Source organism: Lagenorhynchus albirostris, chromosome 8, assembly GCF_949774975.1.
Source record: "Lagenorhynchus albirostris chromosome 8, mLagAlb1.1, whole genome shotgun sequence".
Taxonomy (NCBI): Eukaryota; Metazoa; Chordata; class Mammalia; order Artiodactyla; family Delphinidae; genus Lagenorhynchus; species Lagenorhynchus albirostris.
This window is the reverse complement of record NC_083102.1, coordinates 73,473,901-73,499,868: the sequence shown is the minus strand read 5'-3', so window position 1 is coordinate 73,499,868 and position 25,968 is coordinate 73,473,901. Positions and strand designations below refer to the sequence as shown.

At 38.3% G+C, this 25,968-nt stretch overlaps 2 protein-coding genes across 2 annotated transcripts in view; both read right to left on the bottom strand.

Annotated features, from left to right (window-relative positions):
- The window catches only part of DNAH11 (dynein axonemal heavy chain 11), a 316,107-nt gene extending 310,387 nt beyond the window's left edge, over positions 1–5,720 (bottom strand). Inside the window, 2 exon segments of the mRNA XM_060157128.1 lie at positions 3,879–4,022; positions 5,370–5,720. Of these exon segments, the coding sequence (XP_060013111.1) occupies positions 3,879–4,022; positions 5,370–5,720 (495 nt within the window).
- A 12,879-nt stretch (positions 5,721–18,599) lies between these two features.
- Positions 18,600–25,968, bottom strand: part of SP4 (Sp4 transcription factor) — a 71,843-nt gene continuing 64,474 nt past the window's right edge. The window contains exon 6 of the mRNA XM_060157127.1: positions 18,600–22,022. Within this exon, the coding sequence (XP_060013110.1) occupies positions 21,775–22,022 (248 nt within the window). The 3' untranslated portion in view covers positions 18,600–21,774. The remainder of the gene's footprint in view (positions 22,023–25,968) is intronic.

The window sequence follows — 25,968 nt, the reverse complement described above, 5'->3', positions numbered from 1 at the left end:
TGCACTGCTTCTCCCTTCTTCCCTCACCTACATCTAGCTATTGCTCCTGTCCTTCGACACTATGGGGACCAAGTAACTTACCATACAACTGAGGATGCTTTAGAGAATAAAAACAAGCAATAAAAATGAGCAGATGTTAACTGATCTGTAACAGGAGGAAAGTGGAACCGCCCCCAAGCAAACCAAGACCTACAATCATCCTATCTGAGACTCCCCACCTCCCCTGCCAACCCTGCAGGTGCCACAGCATCCTGCTAAAACCACTACGTCCACCACATCATATCACCGTTGGCTCACACGGCATGCTTTCCGATGGCAGGATCGTCCTAACTAATTGCCAGGTGTGTTCAGTCACTGGCACCAAGCAGATATTCATTAAGTTCTGATTAAATGAACAAACGACAACTATGGGCTTAGTTAGCATACAATTTCCCACAAAGTGTCCTTTTCATATAAAGGTCCAAAAAATTCAAATGGAGATAGCAGAGATCGTACACCAAATGCTTTTTCTCTAACGAAATATCTTGCAGCTTCAGTGTTTTGTCTCTTATAAGAACAGGCTATCCTTAGCCCTTATTTAACCTTCATTCGTTTAACAAGTACTTACTTAGATCGTACTATGTGTCAGGCAGAGTCTTGCGTGTTTGGGACTCATCAGTGAGCAACGAAGATTAAGAGCTGGGACTACTGGAAGGCAAGTAAGGCACTCACTTTGGAGCATAAGAGGGCATCAAAATAAAACCCAACAAACCTCAATAATTGAGATGAATAATATTTTTAAAGTAAAAGCTAATCCAAAAATGATGAATAAAGTATCAACATTTTTGAGTAAAGACAGGATGAGTATTACTGACCTTTTGCCTCAGCCTCTAACATGACTTGGCATGGCACTATTAGTGATCCTACTTTTACTTCAAGTGCTGATTTTTTTCTGCATTAGTTTTTTTTTTAAAATACTGCGTTTGGGAATTCCCCGGTGGGTCCAGTAGCTAGGACTCTGTGTTTTCACTGCAGAGGGCCCAGATTTAATACCTGATTGGGGAACTAAGATTCTGTAAGCTACGTGGCACAGCCAAAATAGTAATAATAATACTGCCTTAAATTATTACTCCTCTTGATTACTGGGTTGTTTTTGTTTCTCTCCACCTCTCTGGAAGTTTTGTTCTTGAAGTGGGTATCTCACTTGCCTGACCCTAAGTCCCTGACCTTCAAAGATCCCTGCTTACCTGGAGGGTGGCTTCACGGAAAATAGATATTTGAGCAAAAAAGACTTGCAAGACATGAAGGGGTTGGCTGAGTGGATTCTGGGGAAGATGAAGAAATGGCAAGAGCAAAGGCCCTGGGGCACCTGTGTACCTGAGACAATTAAGGAAATGCAAGGAAGCCATGAGTTAGCAACTGAGATGAGTTGAGAGGTCATGGGGAGGTCACAGAGAATTCGAACCCATGCTTTCATCCTTTAACAATCCTAAGAATCACCTGTGCTTCTTGGTCCTGATTTAGCGGCTCTGGGGCGGGGCCTGAGATTCTACAGTTTTAACAAGCTTCCAGCTAATGCTGATACTGTTGATCCACAGCGAGAAACAATGCAAAGTCTAGACTGCTATAAGCTCTTGGGCCCTTACTCTGAGTAAAAGGAGAACCAGTGCAGGGTCTGAGCAGAAAGTGACATGTTTTCTCGTGTTTCAACAAGGATCACTCTAGCTGCTGTGTTGGGAATAGGTTCTAGATGGGAGTCATATAGGAGCAGAAAAACCAATTAAGAGGCTGATGTATTAACAAAGGTGAGAGATAATGGTGAGCTGGACCAGGGTGGTAGCAATGGAGGGGAGAGGGGAACTGATTCTGGGTATGTTTGAAGGCAGAACTTGCAAGATTTCCTGACAAAATGGATATAAAGTGTGAGACAAAGCCAAGAGTCAGGGCTGACTAGGAGGTTTTTCTGGTTTGGGCATCTGGAAGGATGGAGTTCACATCCATTATTCTGGGAATAATTCCAAACAGCACAGGGTGGGGAACATCAGCTCAACTTGGAATGTTAAGTATGAAATGTCTATTGCACACCAAGTGGAATGTCAGGAAGGCATATGGAGCTTTTTGGAATTTGGAAGAGAGATCTTGCCTGGAGAGAAAAGTTTGGGAGTCCTTCAAACATCGTAAGCCACAGTTAATTAGCCAATTATGTGAGCCACTGTGGATACTAAGCAAAGACAAGCCTTGAACATTTTTTTTATCTAAAAATCTATAGTCTTGCCTTAGGGCCCCTTCATTCTGAATTTAAGCCTTGTCCATAAAGAAACCCAAGTGACATCTTGAGCGTGATGTCCTCACTTTTTTCCTCCCAATGCTCATATCCTCAAGCATAATTAAATAAATGAGAATCTTCCAAACCTGTTAAACCCGTGAGGTTCTGAATGTTCTGTGCCTTCTATAGATGTGCTCAGGGACAGCTTACTCTCTTTCACTTAAACTTTTCAGAGGGCTGTGCAGACCCTGGTATTGAGGTAAATTCCGATGAACTGGGAAAGGTTTTGTATCTTCTGTCACCGTACACAGACAGAGTAAGAATTCCAATGAAGAGTGCTGCCTTGCCCTTCCAAGGCCAGCTGATGGCAGCCTGGATTCACAGGACCAAAGGTCATTCACATACCATGTGAAATCCTGTCATCAGATTCAGTTCAATAAAAATCTCTTGAACACCTGCTACATACCGAAAACTGTCTCAAGTGCTGAAGATAGAAAACTCTCTTCCTAGTTAACTCCATGAAATCAACTAAAACCATGTAAATTCAACAGAAGAGGAGTGAAACCAAGGTAGAACTGAAGTTGGGGGACAGAAGCTTTAGTTAGCCCAGAGATCGCAAGAAAACACCTCCTTTCAAGAAGACAGCAGAAGAGACTCAGGAAGGAGAAGAGGTGTGAAAGATGGAGACTGACAAATCATTAGTAAAAAGTATGTTGGCAATTATTCCTATGTTAAATATTGGCGTTGGCAAGACTGCTTTGGCTACTGAAATCTGGTTTAGCGATACTAACCCAGTGTTTCCCAGAGTTTGGGGTGCATTAGAGTCACCTGGAGATCTTTAACAACTACTGCAGCCTGGCTCCCACCCGCCCCCAGACATTCTAATTTAATTGGTAAGAGGTGTGACCTGGGCCGAGGCATGTTAGTTCCCCAGGTGGTCCAAATGTTCAGCAAAGTTTGAGAACCACTGCTCTGGTTCTTTCAAACCTAGTTATTTGGCACGTTGCTCCTCAAAGCTGGTTCATGAACAAACAGCATCAGCACCAGGTTAGAAATCTAGAATTTCAGCCCTACTCCAAACCTAATTTATCAGTTTGTCTTTAACAAAATCCCTAGGTGGTTCTAATGCACATTAGAGTGCCAGTAACACAGTTTTAGAGAGCATTTCTCTGACTTAAGGGGAGAGAAAGAGGAATTTTAAGGCAGTCATTCCTAATACATTATTTCCATTACCCTTTCCCATTATCTAACATGAGTGCACTTAGAAACTAACAGGAATCTGAAAAACTGATAATACCCCTTTCCAAAGGGTAAATTTGTGTCTACTCTGAACATGAAGTTTAATACCTATAGCTAAGTACAGGAGCCTATTCAATTCAAGCTGCTTTTTAATTTCCTTCCATTATTTAGAAAGAGAGGAAAAGGAGGATCCTGCAAATTAACCACCTGTTGAACATTAGCATCAATAACAGCTCATTTCAGGAACAGTCTAAATACTATCATTTTCCGTCCACCTGGCTAATGAGATGACTGGCTTCTAAAAATTCTCTTTTTAATAGCCACAGTTGTCCTGAATAATTCCAAGTGTCATAAAGATAAATGAAAGATTAAAATATTAAGGATAGACCAGTACCTCGTCTAGGAAAGCAGTTACATGTCCAAGGGATGAGGCAGGTAACTCTCCAAATAAAACTGTTTGAGAGAAATCATTTACTCCAATGTTTTCAGTACTCTTCTTGGCAATATAAACAAGTTTATGTTTTGCATCTCTTGGAATCTGAAACAAGAGTAACATAATTATTTTAAGTCCACAATGTAGCTTCCATGTTAACAAGCAGGATTTGCTGTATCTAACTTGTAAGTAGATTGCTAGCATACGAAACAAAACCTGGCATCTTACCTACCTTTATAAATAAGATTGCTCCACTGCTCTTCTGCAAAGTTTATACAATTTTCTTTGTTCTTTTATAATGTTAATTTCACAGTATTATTGGTGTGGAATGTCCTTTCAAAAGCATGTCAATTAGGATCATCATATACCATAAAGTCTCATAATTAAACAAATACAGGAAGAAATTAGAATGTTTCCATCTTAGCAAAGGTTATTCTTTTGTGTAACATTTTCTTGTTCAGAAGTAGGCCAAACCGAGATAAAGACCAAGAGGTTAAATTGTATTTCTATACTCAAAGCAGTGTTTAATCAGATATTCTAACATTTCCATAACTATCAAGTCATTTCTTCAGATATCATGACTGTTTAAGTGATACTAAACTGTTCTTGTCCACTCCACTGACAAACTTTTAAAATTAGGACAGTAGCAAAACAAAAACAATTCAGAACTCACAAAACCCTAAGGCTAACTCCAGTTACTCTCTTTCTTTGGGTCCCTATTTCCCCCGCCATTATTACGACCACATCTAGTGATGATGGCATCACTTTACAACACTGACAGTGAGGCATCTCAAAATTGTAAATCTTGCTCCAAAGTCTTCGCAAACTCTTTAAGTATAAATGCCGTGATCGTAGGTGATACGTTAACCCTCAAGTGTACAAGAAGTCTAGATTTAAAAAGGTAAAAGGAAAAAAACAAAAAAAAAAAAAAGGAAGAGAAAAGGGAGTGGGGAGGGAGAGGGAGAGAGAACTGTCCTGAGCGCAGATTTCCGGGCAATTCTTTTTTAAAAGGAGTCCTAAGTATTATTCGTTGGGATGAAGTGTGCTAGACAGGCAGACTGAGCCATGACAAGTTATTTGGGCTCCGCCAAACACCACATTTGGCTCCGGAGTGACACAAGAGCGATTTAAAGGAAAGTTATCTGGCAAAGAGAACTCACCTCGCGCCTCACGCCCAGGCAGCTGAAGGACGCGCTGCTTTTCCTGCTTTATCCGGGTGAAGCAGGCCCAAAGGCTGACCTTCTAGAAAACTAACCAACAACCACTTAACAGCAGAGTGGGCACACGTGGGGGACCCTGCGGACTCTCGGCAGGCACTTGATTGAAGTTTTTTAAAGCGCCCTCATGTGTGCCCCGAGAGAACCCAAGGAAGCACAACTGGCCTGTCCCGCTCAAGTGTCCGTCAGGCTGGGCGGGAGGCGTGACCTGGTTCCCTCGCCCGTCGCCCCTTACCTGTTGGGACGCCGCGAGCCGCTCCAAGGAGTCGACGCTGAACACAAGGCAGGCGGGGCTGGGGCTCTCCAGAAACTCCCCCAGGACCTGCCGCTTGTCCTCGCTCTCCAAATGCTGGCTCCATTTCTCCTCCGGGAGCCCCAGCATCTGCTCCAGACGACCGCCGACGAAGCGCACCCGCGCGTCCTGGGCGAAACTCCGCGCTCTCCTGGCCGCCGCCACCTCCTCGTCTTCGTCCTCCTCTTCATACTCCACTAGGCCCGCCGCCTCCGGGCCGGCGCCCGGGGTTAGGCGAAGGGTCGGGACTTCCCGGAAGCCTCCCGCCTCCCGGGCTGCCACCTGGGCTGCCATCCAGCACGTCTGAGGGGACGCGGGGCTGGCCGGCTCCACGCGCGCGCCCCTGCCCAGCTCCGGGTAGGCGAGGCCACCTCCACACTCGCGCTCCGAGAGGCGCCCACCTCCTCCAGCGATCACCGGGAGCGCGGCCGCTAGTCCCACACCTGCTCCCACTTGGCAGCCGGCGTCTGCGCGCAATGCGAGCGCAACGCGCCAGGGCTCTGGCGAGTCTTGAGCCGCCGCGTCCCGTTTCCAGGGGAACGGCGTCCCCGCCCCGGCCCTCTGTGGGCGGAGTGAGAGCCGAGTGGAGCAGCTTTCTGGAGGGGAGGAGCGTGCCCTCGACCGGCATGAGCCACTCGATGGCCTCCTCCGCTGCCCTCTGACGCCCTGGCACACTGGACATCTTGGGGCTCCCGGGAAGGGAGAATGGCAACCCAGTATTGATTAACTTCTGTGTTTTGAGCAGTGCTGGGTTGTGCTGAGCTCCGTGCTAAGTCCATCCCCTTGATTATTTTATTTAATACCTAGAAAGGCAGGGCTTCGACTGGTCAGCTTATTTAATGAGCAAAGAAACTAAGTCACAAAGTGACTAAGCAACAAGGAGATGGTGGAACCGGGATTCAGGACTCGCGTCGAGGGCTTTTAATTTACCTTGCCCATAGCTGTTAGAATGTTTCCAGAAAAGAGCCCAACACTACAATTCAGCTTTCCTAGTTGTGGCAATCCAAGATCTAGGTATTCAAAATCCTGATTCTGAACCTCACCTGCCACTTACTGGGATGTTAATACACCTAATGAAAGAATGCATGACGTCTTTGTAAATAGCGAAGTGCTCTGAAAATATATAGAATTATTATTCAATCCAAGAGTAAAAGCTCAAGGGGGAAAAGTTCCAGATTAGTAACAGTCTCCGTGATGTTGAAATGGATTTCAGTATGGCCTATTAATGACATTTGTTGAGACTGAAGTAGCCAGAATTTTGAGGGGCAGTCCTCAAACTAAAGTTTTTTTAGTCCTTTCCATTTGTTCATTTCAAAGTAAAAACTTCAAACCCCTTGTTTCCCATAGGAACTATGAAGGAGTGCTGCCCTCAATAATCCATTATCATAACTGATTATTGATAAATAGGTTGTATCCAGCAAGATTTGGTGCCTTAACAGTTTTTCTTTTTAGGATGTCAATTGTGTCTGATAACCACCTATAAGATTTTCTAGTTATATCATCAGACGCTTGAATGAACACAGGCTCCTGGAAGGCTGTTTTGTATGGTCCAAAGCAATCCTTGGGGCACCCAGTGGTTACTAAGCAAGCCTGGAAATCACTGTAAACACCTTACAATGCTTCTTAGTCTCTCCTCTCACGCCTACATTCTACCTTTGCATCTCCTACCCCAGAGACACAGGAATTCTGTAAATAAGAGTTGAACTAAATTGAAGTGAAAAACCACTTTAAAATTCAGAAAACTTTAAATCATAGTGTTACTATTTAAGTACAATTTTCAAGAAGTCACATAGTAACTCAAAATATAGAATGAAGACATGTCAAAGATGTCTTCAACTCATTAATGAGGATATCAACAAAATGGTGAAGTTGGTTCCAGGAGAATCAGAGAAAGAGATTCACAGGCAGTGGAGAAAGACTATTGAAATAAGGTCGCTAGGTTAGATACAATACTCCTTAATGTCCTATAGGACAATATAATCTTGACTTCCGTTTTGGGCTTTTTAAAAAAATTGTGTATTTCAGAAGTAATTCATATCTGTAATGAACAAAAATCTGCAGTTAACTGCAATTAACAGAAAACCCAAGTAATAGTGGCCTACAATAAGAACATTTATAATCTCACCCAAGAAGTCTGGTTGTAGAAGAGCCATGGGTTGGTTAACACAAGGACTCTGGAATGAGACTGTTGTTCATCTCCCTTTTCTGTGGTCTCCAACCGGTCAATTATTCTCCTATTATGGATGCTAAGTGGCAATCATGTTTTCTAGCACTCCTTGCAGGTGACAAAGTCCAGAAGCAAGAAAACAGCATCTTCATTTTTGTGTAAAGAAAACTTTCTGAAGCCCTCCAGAAGATGTTCCTTTTCATCTGATTGGCCAGTATTCCATCTCATGTCCATATCTAAACTTGGGTTTGTCAAGGGAAATGGGATCAAGATCCAACTCCAGCTTCCTTTTAAGGATATGCCCAGTAGGAGGAGCCTGAGCAAAATGTGGGTTCTGCTAGTGAAGAAAAAGGGTAAAAACTGTCCATTTGGTAGTCAACCAAGAAAGGTATGGATGTGTTTTTTTCTCAGATTCCCCATAAACGTATAACATCATGGGAAGTATCTCTTCACACTAATACAATTTCCCAAGAATTATGAAGACTTTATTACTTTTTTTCCCCCTAAGTGTGGCTAAACATTAAAAGAACTTTATTCTTGGAGAAGCCTGGATTAAGGTCAACTTGAGATTTTGGAAGGAGAAAAAGAAAAACAGGGTAAAACTGAGAAAACTATGTGATTTGAGGAATTTTACTGTCTGGATTTCCAGAGATATCAAGACAGAAACAAGTGGGTAAAGGACAAATATAATGGGGTGCCACTGTTGAGGCCATCAGGTATGTGCCATGGTCAAGAGTGGGGGCAGAGAAGGGTTGTATACCAAGTGAAGGGACATGGAAATCAAAGGCAGGAATGTCAACTCATAAGGTCAAGGCCATTCAAAGCAGATACACAACAATAGTTAAGCTACAGTTTCTTACCACTGCTGGTTTTGATTAAAAAAATAATAATAATAAATAACAACAACAAAAAAACAACCTAAAGCATCTTTGCAGAGTCTAAGCATGAATTTAGGAGATAGAGGGGGAAATGTAATAGAAAACCAACAGATTTGCAGGAAAGAATAATTTTGTAACATTTAGAGAGACAATTCTGAGGTGTACTTGTAATGACTGACAGAAGCAAGCAAGCAACAAGGATCACAGGACTCTGGAGAGGAAATCCTCACCAGTCTACAGTGTAATCTCTTCCTGTACCTGTATGATGTACTCTACCTTGCATTATAGTTATTTGTGCAGCTTTCTTATTTTTCCTTATTAGCAACAAAGCCCTTTGAAGGCAGGTGCTGTCAGGGACTGTGCCATTTATTTATTTTACCCCCTGCAGCATCTAACACAGACCCTCCAGCAATACTACCGTTCGAATATTTGTTGAATTGAAATAAGCACTTCAAAATAAAATGCCAACAAGGGAAGGACTTCTGTAACCCAAAAAATTTTAGTCAAGGAAAGGGTTAGAGCCTCTGAAGGGAGAAGAGAAAAATAAATGTGTAAAAAGAGATGAATTAATTTAATTAATTAAGAGAACAGAAAAGAAGTTTTATTTCTGGAGCACTAGTTCCAGAGAAGGAAGAGGATTTAGAGATTAAATAAATTCTACAAAAGAATATGAGTTAAGTTGTAGGGAGTATAAACACAATTATTTCTGAATATCTCCTACATCGTATCAAACACATTATTATTTCTATTCCTGCTTGTTAAACCTTTCTTTGAAATCAGAAATGAGGAGAAAGCTTAGAGAAAGTGCTCAGAGTTGGGCACAGGTAGAAATTAAATGAGGATTCGTGATCCCTCCCCCCCGTGGAGGCAGCGCACACATTTGTCTACTGCTCAACAGTTTACAAAGCCCTTTCATAGGTGCTACTTAGTTAGTGGAGGGAGATTTGAGGAGGAGAGCAGTGTGTTTATATCAGGTAAATCTGCCTTTCTCTTTTCTATTTACATTGCTGATGTACCCATTGTAAAGCTGCTAAGCTTTCTTCCTAAACCAGTAAGCATTGTTTGCATTCTTGCTTTTCTCCCTAAATATATATGTTCTTAATATGAATTCCTAATATAAATATATATTTATATTCCTAATATGAATTGTTCCAGGATATAGAATATCACATATAATTTGTAATATCCCCAAATCTCCAAGGATTAGAATACCCTAGAATGCCCAAATTCTACCAGCACCAAGAAGTCCCCAAAGCTTTCCCAGCAATTCCAGCTCCTTACAGAGAGGGCATTCTCTGTGACACACAACAAGGTTACTTGGGCTGGGAAAGGTTAGAATTAATAAAACATCCTTTCAGTGCGCACTAACAGTTCTTTTCCTGTGGCCATCCAAACCCGTAACTCCCCATGTAAACAGACAATGCAAATAAAGTAATCTCCTGTGAATCTCAGTAGTTTGATCCTGAAATGGTCAACAAAACTACAGTTGGCAAGCTCAGGGTGTTGGGGAAGAGAGGGAATTGATGGAAGCAGAAAGGAAATAAACACATCTTGAAGTGTAGTTCATTGATTCTGTGATGCACCTTTTTTCACATTTTAACATCTCTGCAATTGGGGTCTGTCTTACTTTTGTGGTCTGCCAAGAGGCATGTCTGTGGTCGTTATTACTGCCCATACATCTGCAACAAGACTTGCAAAATGGAACATTATCAGCACAGAAGAAATTCCTGGAGGTAACAGTGGAGCATTCTTTTAAGAAATGCTACATCATTAATACTCTTCATGGCACACTTTGGAGTATAAACCTACCTGTCCACTGTTCACATTCAGCTAGGATGCCAGTATAGCCACACCGGTTATTAAAATACTGAGATAATGCCATACTGGAAACTAAATAGCCACTCTGGTTCCCAATCCCCCTACTACCACCCCATGACCTCCCCAAGATCTAGCAACTGAAAGAGTAATGCCAGGGGGGTGGGGTTGGAGGGATGGATGGGGGTGTGGAGTATAGGATGCAGAAACAGGGAGGGGCTCTGGGACCTCCCTCCAATCAATCCCTTCTGATTGATGGCTGCTGTGCTGTGTCTGTTATTAAAATTTTTTTTTTTTTTTTTTTTTTTGCGGTACACGGGCCTCTCACCGTTGTGCCCTCTCCCGTTGCGGAGCACAGGCTCTGGACGCGCAGGCTCAGCGGCCATGGCTCACGGGCCCAGCCGCTCCGCGGCATGTGGGATCTTCCCGGACCGGGGCACGAACCCGTGTGCCCTGCATCGGCAGGCGGACTCTCAACCACTGCGCCACGAGGGAAGCCCTGTTATTAAAATTTTTGACTGTTATCTCTATCTATAATAATCAGGAACAATAATTATTGTTATATTCTTTTGTTTACAGGGAATGAACTGAACTTGGAACAGGGCAACTCTTAGTCTGATAGCTAAATATGTCTAAATTTTGATTGGGTGCTGTAGATTCTTGAGAACAAAGCAATGTCCTCTGGATTCACAAGCTTGATGTATTTTAGGCCAAGTTATAGCTCACCTACAAAAAATAAAATAAAACAGAGTTATTTTTTTTAGAGATAATTACTTTGAGAGTATTCTGAACAATGCCAGAGTTAAAAGACATATTTAGTAAGAGGCATAAATACTTAAATCATAAATCTGATCAATATTTCTATTAGAACAAAATGTATAAACTGAAGACAAATATTTTATTTGAATATATTCTCTGGTGATTATTACCTCTTTTCTCATCGCATTCATTCTTTAAAGAATTTGTTAAGATCATGGATTTGAATAAGGATACTATTTAAAAGAAAATTAATATTTTAAAAACATTTTGTAAACAAGGTAACACTTTTCCTAAAAATACAGAACAATAAATCTTAGATCTACAAAATGATCAGTAAAATTCTTTAGGAAGGTTCACCCTTTTATCTTTTCCTATTTTATGTCAAAGTCTGGATTTACAATTGGACATAAGAATAAAAGTACTCCTAGTTACTTATGGAATGGGTGGACATACTTACTAGACTGTTCTTTTTTTCCTTCTTTTATTAGTTTGTTTGATGTATTTTTTTGACGCATAATTGACCTACAACACTATGTTAGTTCTGTGTGCCCAAGATACTGATTCAATATTTCTATATGTTAAAAAGTGATCACTGCGGGCTTCCCTGGTGGCGCAGTGGTTGACAGTCCGCCTGCCGATGCAGGGGACGCGGGTTCGTGCCCCGGTCCGGGAAGATCCCACATGCCACGGAGTGGCTGGGGGCGTGAGCCATGGCCCCTGAGCCTGCGCGTCCGGAGCCTGTGCTCCGCAACGGGAGAGGCCGCGGCGGTGAGAGGCCCGCGTACCGCAAAAAAAGAAAAAAAAAAAAGATCACTGCTTACACTGACTTTTAATACAAATTGACATCCCCTGGATTTTGAAAAACAAAACAAGAAAATAAATGAAGAACTGAGGTTCTTTTCATAGGACCCATAACCCTGTTCTAGTCATGATTTATTCCATAAAAATGAGAATTAAAGGTTATATATCATCATTAGAATAGGGTATAATTTTCTAACAATATTACCTTTCTGTCCATATAATTATAGAAAATGAGAGGAAGCGACTATAATACAAAACCATAGTAACTTATAATTTAATTCTGACTTACAAACAGCAATTAGAAATGTATATGATGCTTCACCAAACATGCACACACACACACATATTTCACATACATATATATATTTGACAAAGAATAAGCTAACATAAAAGCTTCAAAGACATAAGACAGTTAAAGTCGTAACCATTTACAACATTGCTGAATTGAGTTGGAATCTTTTTTCAGTTAGCTTGCCCTTTGCCTTTATACTATTTTCCTCAACAGTGGTTTTCCAAACATGTTAGGGTGACCAAACATTTCAAAACCATGATGCCCTTTAGAACCATGAATTACTGATGTATTTAATTCCAACATAAAATTATACAAGCTAGGAACAATTTTACCAGCAGAAAATATAACCTTATTATGGCTTCCACATCTCAAAAATAATACTGCTATCAGTAAAATATTTATTAAACCACATTTCATAGCAAGATAATAAATAACACAATTTGAGTCAAGCCAACCGTCTAGAAAGGTATGCTTCAAAGAAGAATGAGTGTGGGAGACAACTGCTCAAGTTTAATTTCCTCCTCTTCCCTGTAATTTGCTTTTGTCTGATCTTAGCTCCCAGGGTCTGACTTCTTGGCTCTCTGATTCTGACTCGAGACTTGTTCATCTTAACCTGTGGCCCAACATGATCTGAGCCTTGGCTGCTCCCTGCGGATGAGGGCTTACTGCACTCCCATCTCTGCAAGTGCTGGCCAGCCCATCCTAGGAGTCGGGGAAGGGGATTTCGAGGTGCTCTAGAAATCTAGCCAAGGGAGAGATGGAAGGAGGCAGGATTAATACAGAAAAGAGGAAGAGCATCCCTTACGCCTGAACCTGGTGGCACACAATATGTGCTAAATGGACTGGCTGATTGGAAAAAGCATCTCTACAGGTTAGCTTGGGAATGAAAGAGGCAAGTCAGAGTTAAGAACAGGATCTGAAGCCCAGTTAAGATAGTGACATGGAAGAGGTGCTGGAAGTGGAGGGCAGCAGCCAGCTGCTGCTGGAGGTGCCTCTGAGCCTGGCAGGGCACGAAGCCAGTCTGAACAATTTATTTGTTTATATCTTATCTTATTCCACAAAGAATCTGAAAAGCTAAGTGAAGATAGCTTAGAGCTCATAAATGCAGAGCATCCTATTCTTTTCTGAACCAAGTCTGAGAGAAAGTTGTCTAGGATAAGAAAAGGTTTGGACACCAAAATGCACATTGTTTTTTTTTCATGGTTGCAATTTAACAGGGAACTGAAAACATAGGAGTACTTTTGCCCTGTAAGCTCAGGTTCATTTTGTTTATTTAAGTGTATCTCTAAACACAGGGGATGATTTTAGATATAGAAAGTTTTCCACACGTTAACAACAAAATAAAAGTTTTTGAACAGCAGATGGGCGATGTTTCTGTTTTTCACCGTTTGGTTTGCTTCTTAGTTCACTCATTTGGTTGTCTGCCATCACTTAGGTAGGCAAGTAGTTGAAATTAACATTTTAAAATTAGAAAATAACTGGGCTTCTCTGGTGGCGCAGTGGTTAAGAATCTGCCTACCAACGCAGGGCACACAGGTTCGAGCCCTGGTCCGGGAAGATCCCACATGCCGCAGAGCAACTTAAGCCTGTGTGCCACAACTACTGAGCCTGCGCTCTAGAGCCCACGAGCCACAACTACTAAAGCCCGCGTGCCACAACTACTGAAGCCTGCGTGCCTAGAGCCTGTGCTCTGCAACAGGAGAAGCCACCGCAATGAGAAGCCTGCACACCACAACGAAGAGTAACCCCTGCTCGCCACAACCAGAGAAAGCCCACACACAGCAACGAAGACCCAACACAGCCAAAAATAAATAAATAAAATTAATTTTAAAAAATTAGAAAGTAACTAAGATTTGAAACTTTAATTTTGCTTAGCATTGGGAAAAGATGACCATCATATAAATCTGAGATAGAAACTAGCTCATAGGCAGTGTGAGAAAAAATGTACAGTTGAATCAAGAAATTCTCACTGAAATTTCTCTTTTTTAAAATGGGATATTGAGCATTAACTTTTCAACATATTGGTACCCAAAGCATTTCAAGATTGGTCCAACTGGGAACTATTCCATCCTCCCTGCCCCCTTTTGGGTTGAGTTATGATAACAATAACTTCTATCTATTAAATACTATTGTGTCAGAGGCTTGAGAGTTACCTTATTTGATCCTCTTAAGACACCTACGAGGTATTATTCCCATTTTGGAAATGAAAAAAAGAGGATGCAGAAGTGGTAGTTAGATAATTTGCCCAAGGTTGTGTAGCAAGTGGCAGAACCAGGAATCAAGCCCACACTCCTCAGCCTCCCAGTTGGTGATCTCTGTGTCACACGGCTTTGCTTTTACCAGGCTGCTCAACACTCTGCGTTATGAGCAGGCCTTTATCTCCATGGCAAGGATGCATCGCCACCTCTTACCTCTCTCCTGCTCTCCTCGTTTTTGGCCCCTCTAGACTATTGCGCGTTAGCTGTGGTCCAGTCAGGCGTAGGGCTCATCCTTTTTGCTGATTCCTCTTCCCCCAGCTTCCTCTCAGATACTGATCGGCAAGGTTTGCTTCCTCACTTCCAGTTTTACTCAGACATCAGTTCAGGGAGGCTTCCTGACCCCCCTAATTACAATCGCAGCCCCAGCACTCTTCACATTTAGCCTACTTGTCCCCGTTGCCCTTACCACTTTCAAATCTATGTGTGAACTCTGTGAGGGCAGAGGATAGGGTTTTTTGTCTTCTTCTTGGTCTGACACATGGATTAGTGCCTGGTACCAAATAGACACATGGATTAGTGCCTGGTACCAAATAGACCCTCAGTATTTGTCCAATGAGTGGAGACTCAAAATACAAGCCTATTAGTCATTGCTATCATTAAGTCCTGAAGCAAATTAATTTCCAGAAGTAGAAGGGCTAGATAAAAATGTAGTTTTATGGAAACTATTGGTACAAATCTTTTATACAGAATTTTAGGGTATGTGTGTATTTTTAGGCCTATCTGTATTTCTTGCAGTCTTTCTTTCAGCAGCTTTAAAAACAAAATAGTTTTATGCTGAAGTTTGAACTTCCTAATCCAATCCTAATGTTATAGTGATATATAGCTAAAATGTTACACATAGCATATATTTTATCTATATACATGTACTTAATTTTATTAAAATACATATAGGAAACACAAAACCCTGTGGATTATGTTTCCACTGAACAAAAATTTTAAACAGTGCCACAATTATACTGTTAACTGGAAACACAGCTACTGTTTCCTTGAAAAAAGTTTTACTGTGGTAAAAATATTGTTTTTATGGAACATTTCAAATATCATAAGCGCATGTGAAAATTCCGCTTGACTATCACCCAATTTTCCTGGTTGACTTCGTAAGAGAATGTACAATGTACTTAAGGCTTGAGTATCTGTACTTAACTGTGGGCAGCATAGTGATGCATGATTTATCAGGAAAATACCTTTTCTATTTAAAGAGAATAGATTTTATGTCAGTACAGTCTAATACAAAATATGTAATTTGCTAACTCATTTGCTAAATCAAATCCTTATTGTAAAAAAGCTGTTATATATATGTATATGCATACATAACTTGCTTTTCTGGGCTAAAGTACTATAAACAGCATACTGATTTCTTTCTTTTTATACATGAAAACTTGATTATTAAAATTCTGTAATCTAGAAACCTTATTAATTGGAACATTTTCCTCCAGGAGAAATTGTCCTAGCAGTTGCCAAACTATTACCTTAGACAAAAACGAAGGTTTGTACCATCTTCCTTCCTCCCTTGCTCTGTGTTTCTCTCTTACTATTTGCACTTGAAATCACTCTCAGGTACCCAAAAATAAATTATTTCATTGCCACCTGCTTCAGAGAAGAACACAGCCTAAGACGTACACTAATCAGCAAGCCTTAGAAGAACAGAATACATGCCTTAAAAATCCTGCTACACAATTACAAGTTGGTTGTGTGTGAATCAAACATTATTGCTTGGGCAGTAAATACAATAATATGTAATTCAGATGTATTGAAGAATAAAGTATTTATTTCTTGTACATACCTGAAGTCTGCACTCTTTAAGCATCTGAAATTTTAAATAAAAATAAACAAGCTATGCCATCTTTTTTTCTTGATATCTTGACTTTACCATGAACAGCATCGTGAACTATACCTTATTATATTTAGTGTTGTGCTGAGCACTGCTTCAACTTTCCTAACTTATTACACCAGTGGTTTTATGTCAACAATCTATGATATTCTGACATAAACTGCAGCAAGATCTTTTTTGACCCACCTCCTAGAGTAATGAAAATAAAAACAAAAATAAACCAGTGGAACTTAATGAAACTTAAAAGCTTTTGCATAGCAAAGGAAACCGTAAACAAGATGAAAAGACAACCCTCAGAATGGGAGAAAATATTTGCAAATGAAGCAACTGACAAAGGATTAATCTCCAAAATATACAAACAGCTCATGTAGCTCAGTATCAAAAAAACAAACAACCGAATCAAAAAATGGGCAGAAGACCTAAATAGACATTTCTCCAAAGAAGACATACAGTTGGCCAACAAACAAGTGAAAAGATGCTCACCATCACTATTTCTAATAATGCAAATCAAAACTATAATGAGGTATCACCTCACACTAGTCAGAATGGTAATCTTCAAAAAATCTACAAACAATAAATGCTGGAGAGGGTGTGGAGAAAAGGGAACCCTCTTACACTGTTTGTGGGAATGGAAATTCATACAGCCACTATGCAGAACAGTATAGAGGTTCATTAAAAAACTAAAAATAGTACTACCATATGACCCAGCAATCACATTACTTGTCATATACCCAGAGAAAACCATAATTCAAAAAGATACATGCACCCGCAATGTTCACTGCAGCACTATTTACAATAACCAGGACATGGAAGCAACCTAAATGTCCATCAACAGAGGAATGGATAAAGAAGATGTGGTACATATATACAATGGAATATTACTCAGCCATAAAAGGAACGAAATTGTGTCATTTGCAGAGATGTTGATGGACCTAGACTCTCATACAGAGTGAAGTCAGAAAGAGAAAAACAAATCTCATATATTAACACATATATGTGGACTCTGGAAAAACGGTAAAGATCATCTTATTTGCAAAGCATTAACAGAGACACAGATGTAGAGAACAAACATATGGATACCAAGGGCAAAGGGCAGGAGGTGGGATGAATTGGGAGATTGGGACTGACATATATACACTATTACGTATAAAACAGATAATTAATGAAAACCTACTGTATAGCACAGGGAACTCTACTTGGTGCTCTGTGGTGACCTAAATGGGAAGGAAATCCAAAAAAGAGGGGATATACATATATGTACAGCTGATTCACTTTGCTGTACAGCAAAAACTGACACAGCAGTGTAAAGCAAATATAATCCAGTTAAAAAAAAAAATCTATGATAAAGTAAAAAGCATTACTTTTTTGGTATTTTCTTTGACTCACTGTTGGCACCTGGTTCCTGGTTCCGAGTATGAAGTTCCTAGAAGTCCAAGAATCAAACTGGTACTACCACATAAAAAATAAAAAAATATAGAAAAAGTTTACTACTTGCATTATCCCTTTTATACAATATCATTCTGATGCTTCCAAATGTGAATTTTTCAGATAACTGAAGTTTACATTTTTAGTTTGATGCAAATCTTTTGAAAAATTTATTCCTTACTAGTCTTGTTTGGCAGAGTAGAATAAATTTAACTGTTTCTTGATTCAGGAATTGTTAATGAACACATATTATTACACTAGCCATGTCTTTACCTTAGGGTTTTACTATACAACGCGATCTACCCAAACACTATGTAAGCCTTGGTCGCTACAGATTTAAAAAGAATTTTTGGCGTCTTCTGTTAGTAGATCAACGTACTTCCCTGCTGCCTAACATCCCCTGCCCCTCACTTGGCCATATCTAATCTGTCCTGGGTTTGGAAATCTGTTAACTGAAGTTGTTATAGTAATGTATTCATTATGTCCATTAAGGTTCTGCATGAGATTTGCAGGGCTCTCCCAAGAGGAAAAGACAATAGCTTCTGCTTATAGACTGCGGCATCTATATATATGGCATACATTGCTTCTTAGTGTTTCTGTAAGCTTAAGAAACATCTTAATTATGTTTTCGTTTTTAGGTCTTCCTACAATTTCCTAACATTTACTGTTTAAAAATATTTAAGTAAAAAATGTCCCTAAATCAAATATTAATTTCCATACATGTCTAGAGCAATGGCTACAAATTAACATGAAATTTGAATTGGTGTTCTTTGGTGGTACGTTCAGAGAAATGGTGACCAGATCTTAATACCAGGAATTATGAAGAGTTGCCAATATGTTTTCTAGTGAGAAGCATTTACTTTCCAGTGTTCATCATTATAAAAAGGTTGATAGTTCAAACAATTTATTGCTGTTTTATAGCATACATAATTAAATGAAGAAACATGTTAAACTCAAGGGAATTTTTAATAGGTTACTTGCAATTGTTATTGCAGGCAACAACTTGTACATGATTTTATTTCCAAATCCACAAAAAACAAATTTTATACAAATCAGCACTGTAAAAATGTCAATTACAGCCCCAGAGGCTTTGCTGGCAGAATAATTGTCTAAATTCTAGGATATGGGAAACAGGTTTTTTTCTGGACTCATCTTTTTTTTTTTCTTTTTTTTTACAAAAAAAAATTTACAAGTGAAATGTTACTACAAAACTTTTTATAAGGAATTTTTGCAAAACATTTACATTTTACCATCAACTATTTCTGTTTTAAAATCATTATGTAGATTTAATACCCTATGCTGCACATCAATTTATGTGGGATGACAACTTAGTGACATGCATAAAAAAACACCACAAGGCCTTAAAATGAAGACTTAAATACAAATATTGTTGCAATAAAACAGTTATAAAATTGAAAAATAGGACCTAAACATCATGCTTATCTAAGTTTGACAAATTAACTTTTTCTCCTAGATTACACACTTTTATTACTGCTCTCATGAGAGTGTGATAAATAATGACTTAACATCAAGTTCTAATGTAATCAGCAACACATACACAAACCTAACCAAAGAAAGTATACTGTAAGAAAAAACTATTCTAACACTGGAGTTCTACCATGATAAATACATAGCTTTGCACTGATAATTACAATAAAGAAAAGTTTTATAACAGTGGCAAAGGGAATGAACAGTGAAATGTCATTAAACAAGACTCTACTGCACATCTGTGCCCTATTACTTATAACAGCTATATCCCACTGAGTCAAATAAAGGACACTGAAATTTACGATTCTTATAAGACAGAAGAGTGGATTCAGAATGGTATGCAGAACAGACTGTCAAAAGATTTCTAATTTCAGTGGTGAAATGTGCACCTGCTAACACAAATTAATATATTTTATATGCTATAAAGCTATCCAAATTCATTTTGTTAAATTTATAATAGGCCTCATTGTTGATTAAAAAATAACTTCGGTTTCTGAGGAGCATACATAGGTATGCATTAAAATTGGTTCATGGAATAATGGTGCAGAGAGCTCATACTCGGTATTAACAACAACAAAAAGTGTCACTCTGAGGAAACATGATTCAAACATTACGAAAGTTTCTTTGCATAAAAAAATTTATAGCACTGATTGTGTAGCATAATGATAGATAAAATATATATTTGATGTTTCAGCTCCTATATAATAAAATTAAAATTAATACTACCAAATGCTCCTCTGTACCAAACAAAGCAACAAACTGATTCTGATGTTTTAAAGCCAGATACATCAGTTGTTAAGAGTACGTTAAATAAAATATACAAAACAATTTACAAAATCCAACTAAAATTTAAAGACTTTGTTACAAGTCTACAAAAGCTTTAAGAAACTTGAAATTTATAACCACAGTGTAAAAATTTTTTTTTCCTTTAATCTCAAAGCTTTTTTATACAAACTGAAAGCACAAAAGACCTTCAGTTTTATATAACGCTACAAAGGGCTGGCCTAAAGTGTACATAGTGTAAACAGTGATCATTACAGTATTTCTCCTTCATCAAAAATACAAGAAACATCACAATTTCGGAAGAGATTTCGCATGAGTAGTACTTTTCCTGAAATAATAGGGAATGCACAAGAAAACATACACCTATATTCAAACAGTCCCCAAACTAATGGTGTTAATAAACCGAGCAGTTAAAAACTTTAGTTTTCAAATGGTCAATTCCAATTCCATTATAATTCTTTGTAAATATATTTTTAAACTATTAAATATCTTACTAATATTTAAGCTACTGGTATACTCCCAATTTTTTTTATATGAAACTTTTGGCCATCTTTCCTATTAAGACCCTTGTATAAACAATGAAATACATTTTTTCTTTAGTCACTTAATTGAAATTATTCTGATTTTTAAAAAATAATTTTTGTTTCATAGTATCACATCTGTTATATATTTGTTAGGCTGTCTTCTTAGGGAAAATTCAGTTATTGGCATAACATAAAGACATTACTGTGTTATAAATTCTTAATCAGCCTCTAACACAGTGCTAGAAATAAAATGGGATCGCTAATTTTTAGTAAAGAGGAAAACAGAAATTGTAATGTAGTTAAAAGATATTTTTCTGCTGGCCTTAAAAAAAGTGTGATAATTCTTTCTTTGGCTACCAAGTCAAAGCATAAAGAATTTTGCACATTGTCAACATAATTCATATTTACAGAATATGAAACTACAGAACGATTTAAACTCTATGCAAATATTTCCAATATAAACATTTAAAATGAACTTTGTGGTTCAACCTAGGGTTAGGAATATAATCAATCCTAACTTCAAAACCTTACCTGTTAAATTGCCTCATTTTATTTTTCTGAAGCTATTATGAGTTTTGTTTTCCCCCCAGTATTTTCCTAAGGTTTCAATCTAAAATTTAACCTAAGGTTTAGCTCTAAGTTCCTCTTGTGTCTCCAAATGGAGAAAGTACTTGGACTTCACTGATTGTCTGCATACGCACTACTACAATGTAGTGGTAATAAAGATCTGAGATGCCTCTCAGATTACTTTTTTGGAACTTACCTAATTCAACTGTTGAAGAACTTCTAATATTTAGAAAAGACGGCCAAAACTATTTTCAGTTGATTTTCCAAAAATCAAGCTAAGGAAATAAAGTATTATCTCTATCATCAGTTAACTATTTGTTTTCTGTGCTACTGCAAAAAAAAAAATAAATCCACATAAATTATTACTGACTGAATTTATAACAAAGTACTTTCAAAGAAAACAAGTCCAATTAAGGTCCAGCCTACAAACTACTGAGGTCTGTCTTTTTAAACATGTTAACACATGATGTTAAGAGAGGGGAAGATTCAGTTTAAAGATAATGTGATAGATCTCCAAATAACTACAACGTATAATATGGAGGAAATACTTTTCTACCTGTTTCCAGTACATCTGTTTGCTTTTTATATTTTTAAAAATTCAACACTTCATGTGCTGACCCAAAATCTTGGAATACTTAAAGAAGCCAAGAATGAAAACATGATTTCCTACTTTGTAATTCACCTGACCAGCCCATTTCCAGATTTTCAAATGTGTGTAAACTTAAGTGCAGCACTAGAGGTCTCTGTTATAAATAACTTTTCAGAATTCTTCCATGTTGGTTGAAACATTGGGAGTTGCTGGGTTTGAATCTTGAGAAATGGCTGCAACTGTGACAATTCTTGGGGAGCCAAGCACCTCTGTTACAGATGAGTCCAGTTCTCCGGAGGTAACAATGGCAAGAGCTGTCCCACCACCTTTCTTATTCTGGTGCGTTTTGACATGTTTGGAGAGATGATCACTCCGCATAAATCTTTTAGAACATTCCGGACATTCAAATCTCTTTTCACCTAAACAGAAAAATAATAAATGAATAGTAATTCACTTTATCTAAATTAAATTATAATTTAAAATAATTTCTCTTCTGGTCATACTATACTTTTGAGTAGTTGCAAAATACTTCATGTTTTTATTTTAAAATGCCATCCAACACACAGTGCAGTACATGACTTTAAAGTCATGATTCTGCTAAGAACTGAAAATAAAAGCTGTTTCCTCAGTTTCCTTATCTACAAAATAAGAGGGTTTTCTAACAGATGATCTCAAAAATCTCTTCCAGGTATAACAATACATAATGTTCAAGGCTCATATCCGCCCTTCCTTAAAAACTATTGTCTAGGTTTTGAATATAATGCCTAGAGGCAGGAAATATCTTAGAACTACTTCAAATAAAATCAGTTAATAATTTTGCAGTGTACTGAGTTTCTTCACAAGGCAAAAATAAGAGTGGGGCAAACACTACATTTCAAATTTAACAGAATTTTTAGGTCTCACAGAATTAAGACTATTAGATTCTGGTACACGGAGTGATCCTTATATATTCTCTCTCTAAGTTATAAGATAGTTCTACTGGAACTAACTACTTCTGTATTTCAGAAAAAAGTCCTTTCATTTTGTGTATAATGGGTGCAGCACATAAAAATTTGGTTAATTGGTATATTGTCACGTTCATAATGGATAAACTATTAGCTTTAGTCCTTCCCTTAAAATTGTTACTTAAGGGAAAGAAGCAATATTTTTTCCCAGTCTGATAGTAGAACTTGGATAATAAGAATATTCAATTCAGCTGGCTTCTTTTACCTGGCCCTGCTTTTGACTTACTAATAGAAAATCTATAGTGTCCATGTCAGATATTATCCCCTATTCTTTGTTTTATTTTAAAAAATTGCATTTGAGGTATCTCATTGAAATTTTCTTCCTCTTTCAGTCTTGAAAAATTAAATGAAAGGATAAATAAATAGTTGAGACAAAATTCTTAAAGACATTAAAAATAAAGGCAGTTAAGGTTTAAGGTAAAACGACTTGCATCTTATGAATGCTAACAGCCAGACAAGGGCTAAAAACAATTAAATGAGGGTTTATGTTTAGGATCAATCTTGAACTCTTTTATCTTTCAAGTTTCCCATTTTACTTCAAAAGAAAAATTCTAAGTGTAAAAATTAAAAAGCTGGAAGAAATTTTAAGGATCTTATTTTACATTTTCATTTTATAGATAGTAAGTTGGGGCTCAGAAATTAATTAATTTGCTTGGGAAACATACAATTTATTAATATCAGAGCAGAATTCAAGGCACCTGGTTTCTAGTTCAGGCTTTTTGTACTGAATCACCTGTAGCAGAGACCTCTGTTCTTTTACAGCAACAGTGGCCAAGAATAATCAGAAAGAAATCAGGTAAGTGATGGCTTGAAGGCACGAGATCATTCAGTAAACACTGAATCAATGGGTGATCAACTTGTACACACTGGCTGTTTAATAAACATTTGTTAGCTGTGATATTCATGAGCTCCGTCATTTTTCAACAAATATTTGTGGAACATCTGTAATGTGCCAGGCACTGGTGATACAAATCTGAACAAGTCAGAGTCTCTGATTTTAAGAAGCTTCCGTTATCTTGAGAGAGTCATTTGTAACCACATGGAGCTACTGGTACCAAATGAGAAAGAAATTCAAGTCCCCACCTACTCAGCAGGAAACTGTAAGATAAATGAGAAATGATGGGGACATGGTTTGTGTGTGGACTTTCTAGTCTACTCCTAAGAGGTGTGGGTATCCAATTAATTTCAAGCAATGAAAGTTGGATAAAATCTCAAAATAAGTAAATTATGTTGTACAATTCAACTATCATTAGGGGAATGACATTTCAGTTTATTAACCTTTTCCACAAAGAAGTGTGTTTTCTATGGTGTAAGACAATTTCTGAATTTCTTACCTCTTAGCAAACATTATCATTATACTTTATAATATATGGATACAGGGAGGTACAGGGTTCTTGTACTAACTAAATACACTATAATATCTTTTTTGTATTTATAATTATTTTAATTATTTTTATAATTATTTTTAGTAGGGTTAATACTTTTTATAATTAATGCAACTAATTATCAAAACTGTTGATATTAGTTAGTTATGGTGGGCAAAATGCCCCAATCCCCCACAAAGATGTCTGTGCCCTAATCCCTGGAACTTGTGAATACATTTTATTACATGGCAAAAGGGATGTAACTAAGTTTATAAAGGTTAACAAAGGGAGAGTGTTCTGAATTACCTGCGTGGGCCCAATCTAATCACATAAGTTCTTAAAAGGAGACTGCTTTCTTCAGCTGGAATCAGAGAGACGCAGCAAGAGAAATCAGAGAAATCAGAAGTGTGAGAGGAACTTGACCCGCTGTTGCTGGAGGGGTGCCACGTGGAAAGTGTGAGAAGGAACGTGGGTCACCTCCAGGAGCAAATGCCAGCCCCACTGCCCACCTGCTGACAGGCAGCAAGAACACAGGGACCTACGCCCTACAACAGCAAACGCTGAATCTGGCTGATAGCGTAAGTCTGGAAGCAGATGCTCTCCCAGAGCCTTCGGGGCGGGAACACAGCCCAGCCAACACCCTGATCTCACCTTTGTGAGAGGCTAAGCAGAGGACCCCGGCTGAGCCTACTAGGACTTCAGATTTAAACAAACAGTGATATAAAAATGTGTGTTATTTTAAGCTGTTAAATTTGTGGTAGTTTGCTGTAGGAGCAATAGAGAACTGATAGTTATATAAGACACAGTCTTGAAAAAGGTAAAGCCTAATTAAAAAAAAATTACAGCTGATCTGTTACATGGATCAAGATCTGTGAAATATCTACATCACAAGTATCAAAAGCATATCAAGAAGAAATTCCAAATTTTATTTCTCTAAGAAAATCTCAAGGATGTAAGCAAAATGATTTTGGTTTAATACACTGAATATAGGGAAAAAATTGCTTATTTCACCTATATTATTAATAAAATGCCAAGCTGTATTACACAACTATTAAAATATGGTAGTATTTTAAAAGGATTTAAGTAGAAGATTCATATTTAGAAATTATGTAGATTATTTGCTAACATGATGTTAACAGTAATTTCTCTCAGAAAAAAAATTTGCTGAGATTTTCAAATGGAATCATAGACTTGAAAGGATAAACGGAACTAAATCAGATCTTTTAAGCTTTATGTATTTGAGGTACCCATCAAGAGCCAATTATCTAGCTGCCATAGTTCTGCCTACAATCTCATTTTCAAAGTGTTACCCTCAAACTTAAGCTAATGTAATATATAAAACATACTTTATGGATTACTGATGTTATTTCTACGTTTGTCATTTGATAACATACCTGCATATTTATCAATTAAAATAATTTCAGGAGTGAACTGAGGGCCTATATTAGTTTCCAAGGGCTAATATAAAAAAGCAAAAACAAAAAATCACAAACGGGGTGGCTTAAAAACAACAGATATTCTCTCTCTCACAGTTATGGAGCTAGATGCCCCAAATCAAGGTGTCAGTAGCGCAATGCGCCCATCAAAGGCTCTAGAGAAGAATACTCCCTTGCCTCATCCTAGCTGCTGGTGACTTCTGGCAATCCTTGGCATTCATCGGCTTGTAGGTGCAGCTCTCCAATCTTTGCCTGTCTTCACATGGCCTTTTCCCCTGTGTCTCTGTGTCTTCTCCCTTCCTTACATGGATGCCAGTCATTGGATTTAGGGTGCACTAGGTCCTAAATCCTAGACACTAAGCATAGTATGACTTCATCTTAATTCATCTCATCTGCAAATAACTATTTCCCAAGAAGGTCACATTCACAGATACTGGGGATTAGGACTTAAAACATATCTTTCTGGGAGGCACAATTCAACCCACTACAGGGACATTTTTAAATGTCTGGCATTTATTACAGCTAAGTAAAAAACACACCCTTTGCTCAATGAATAACTTT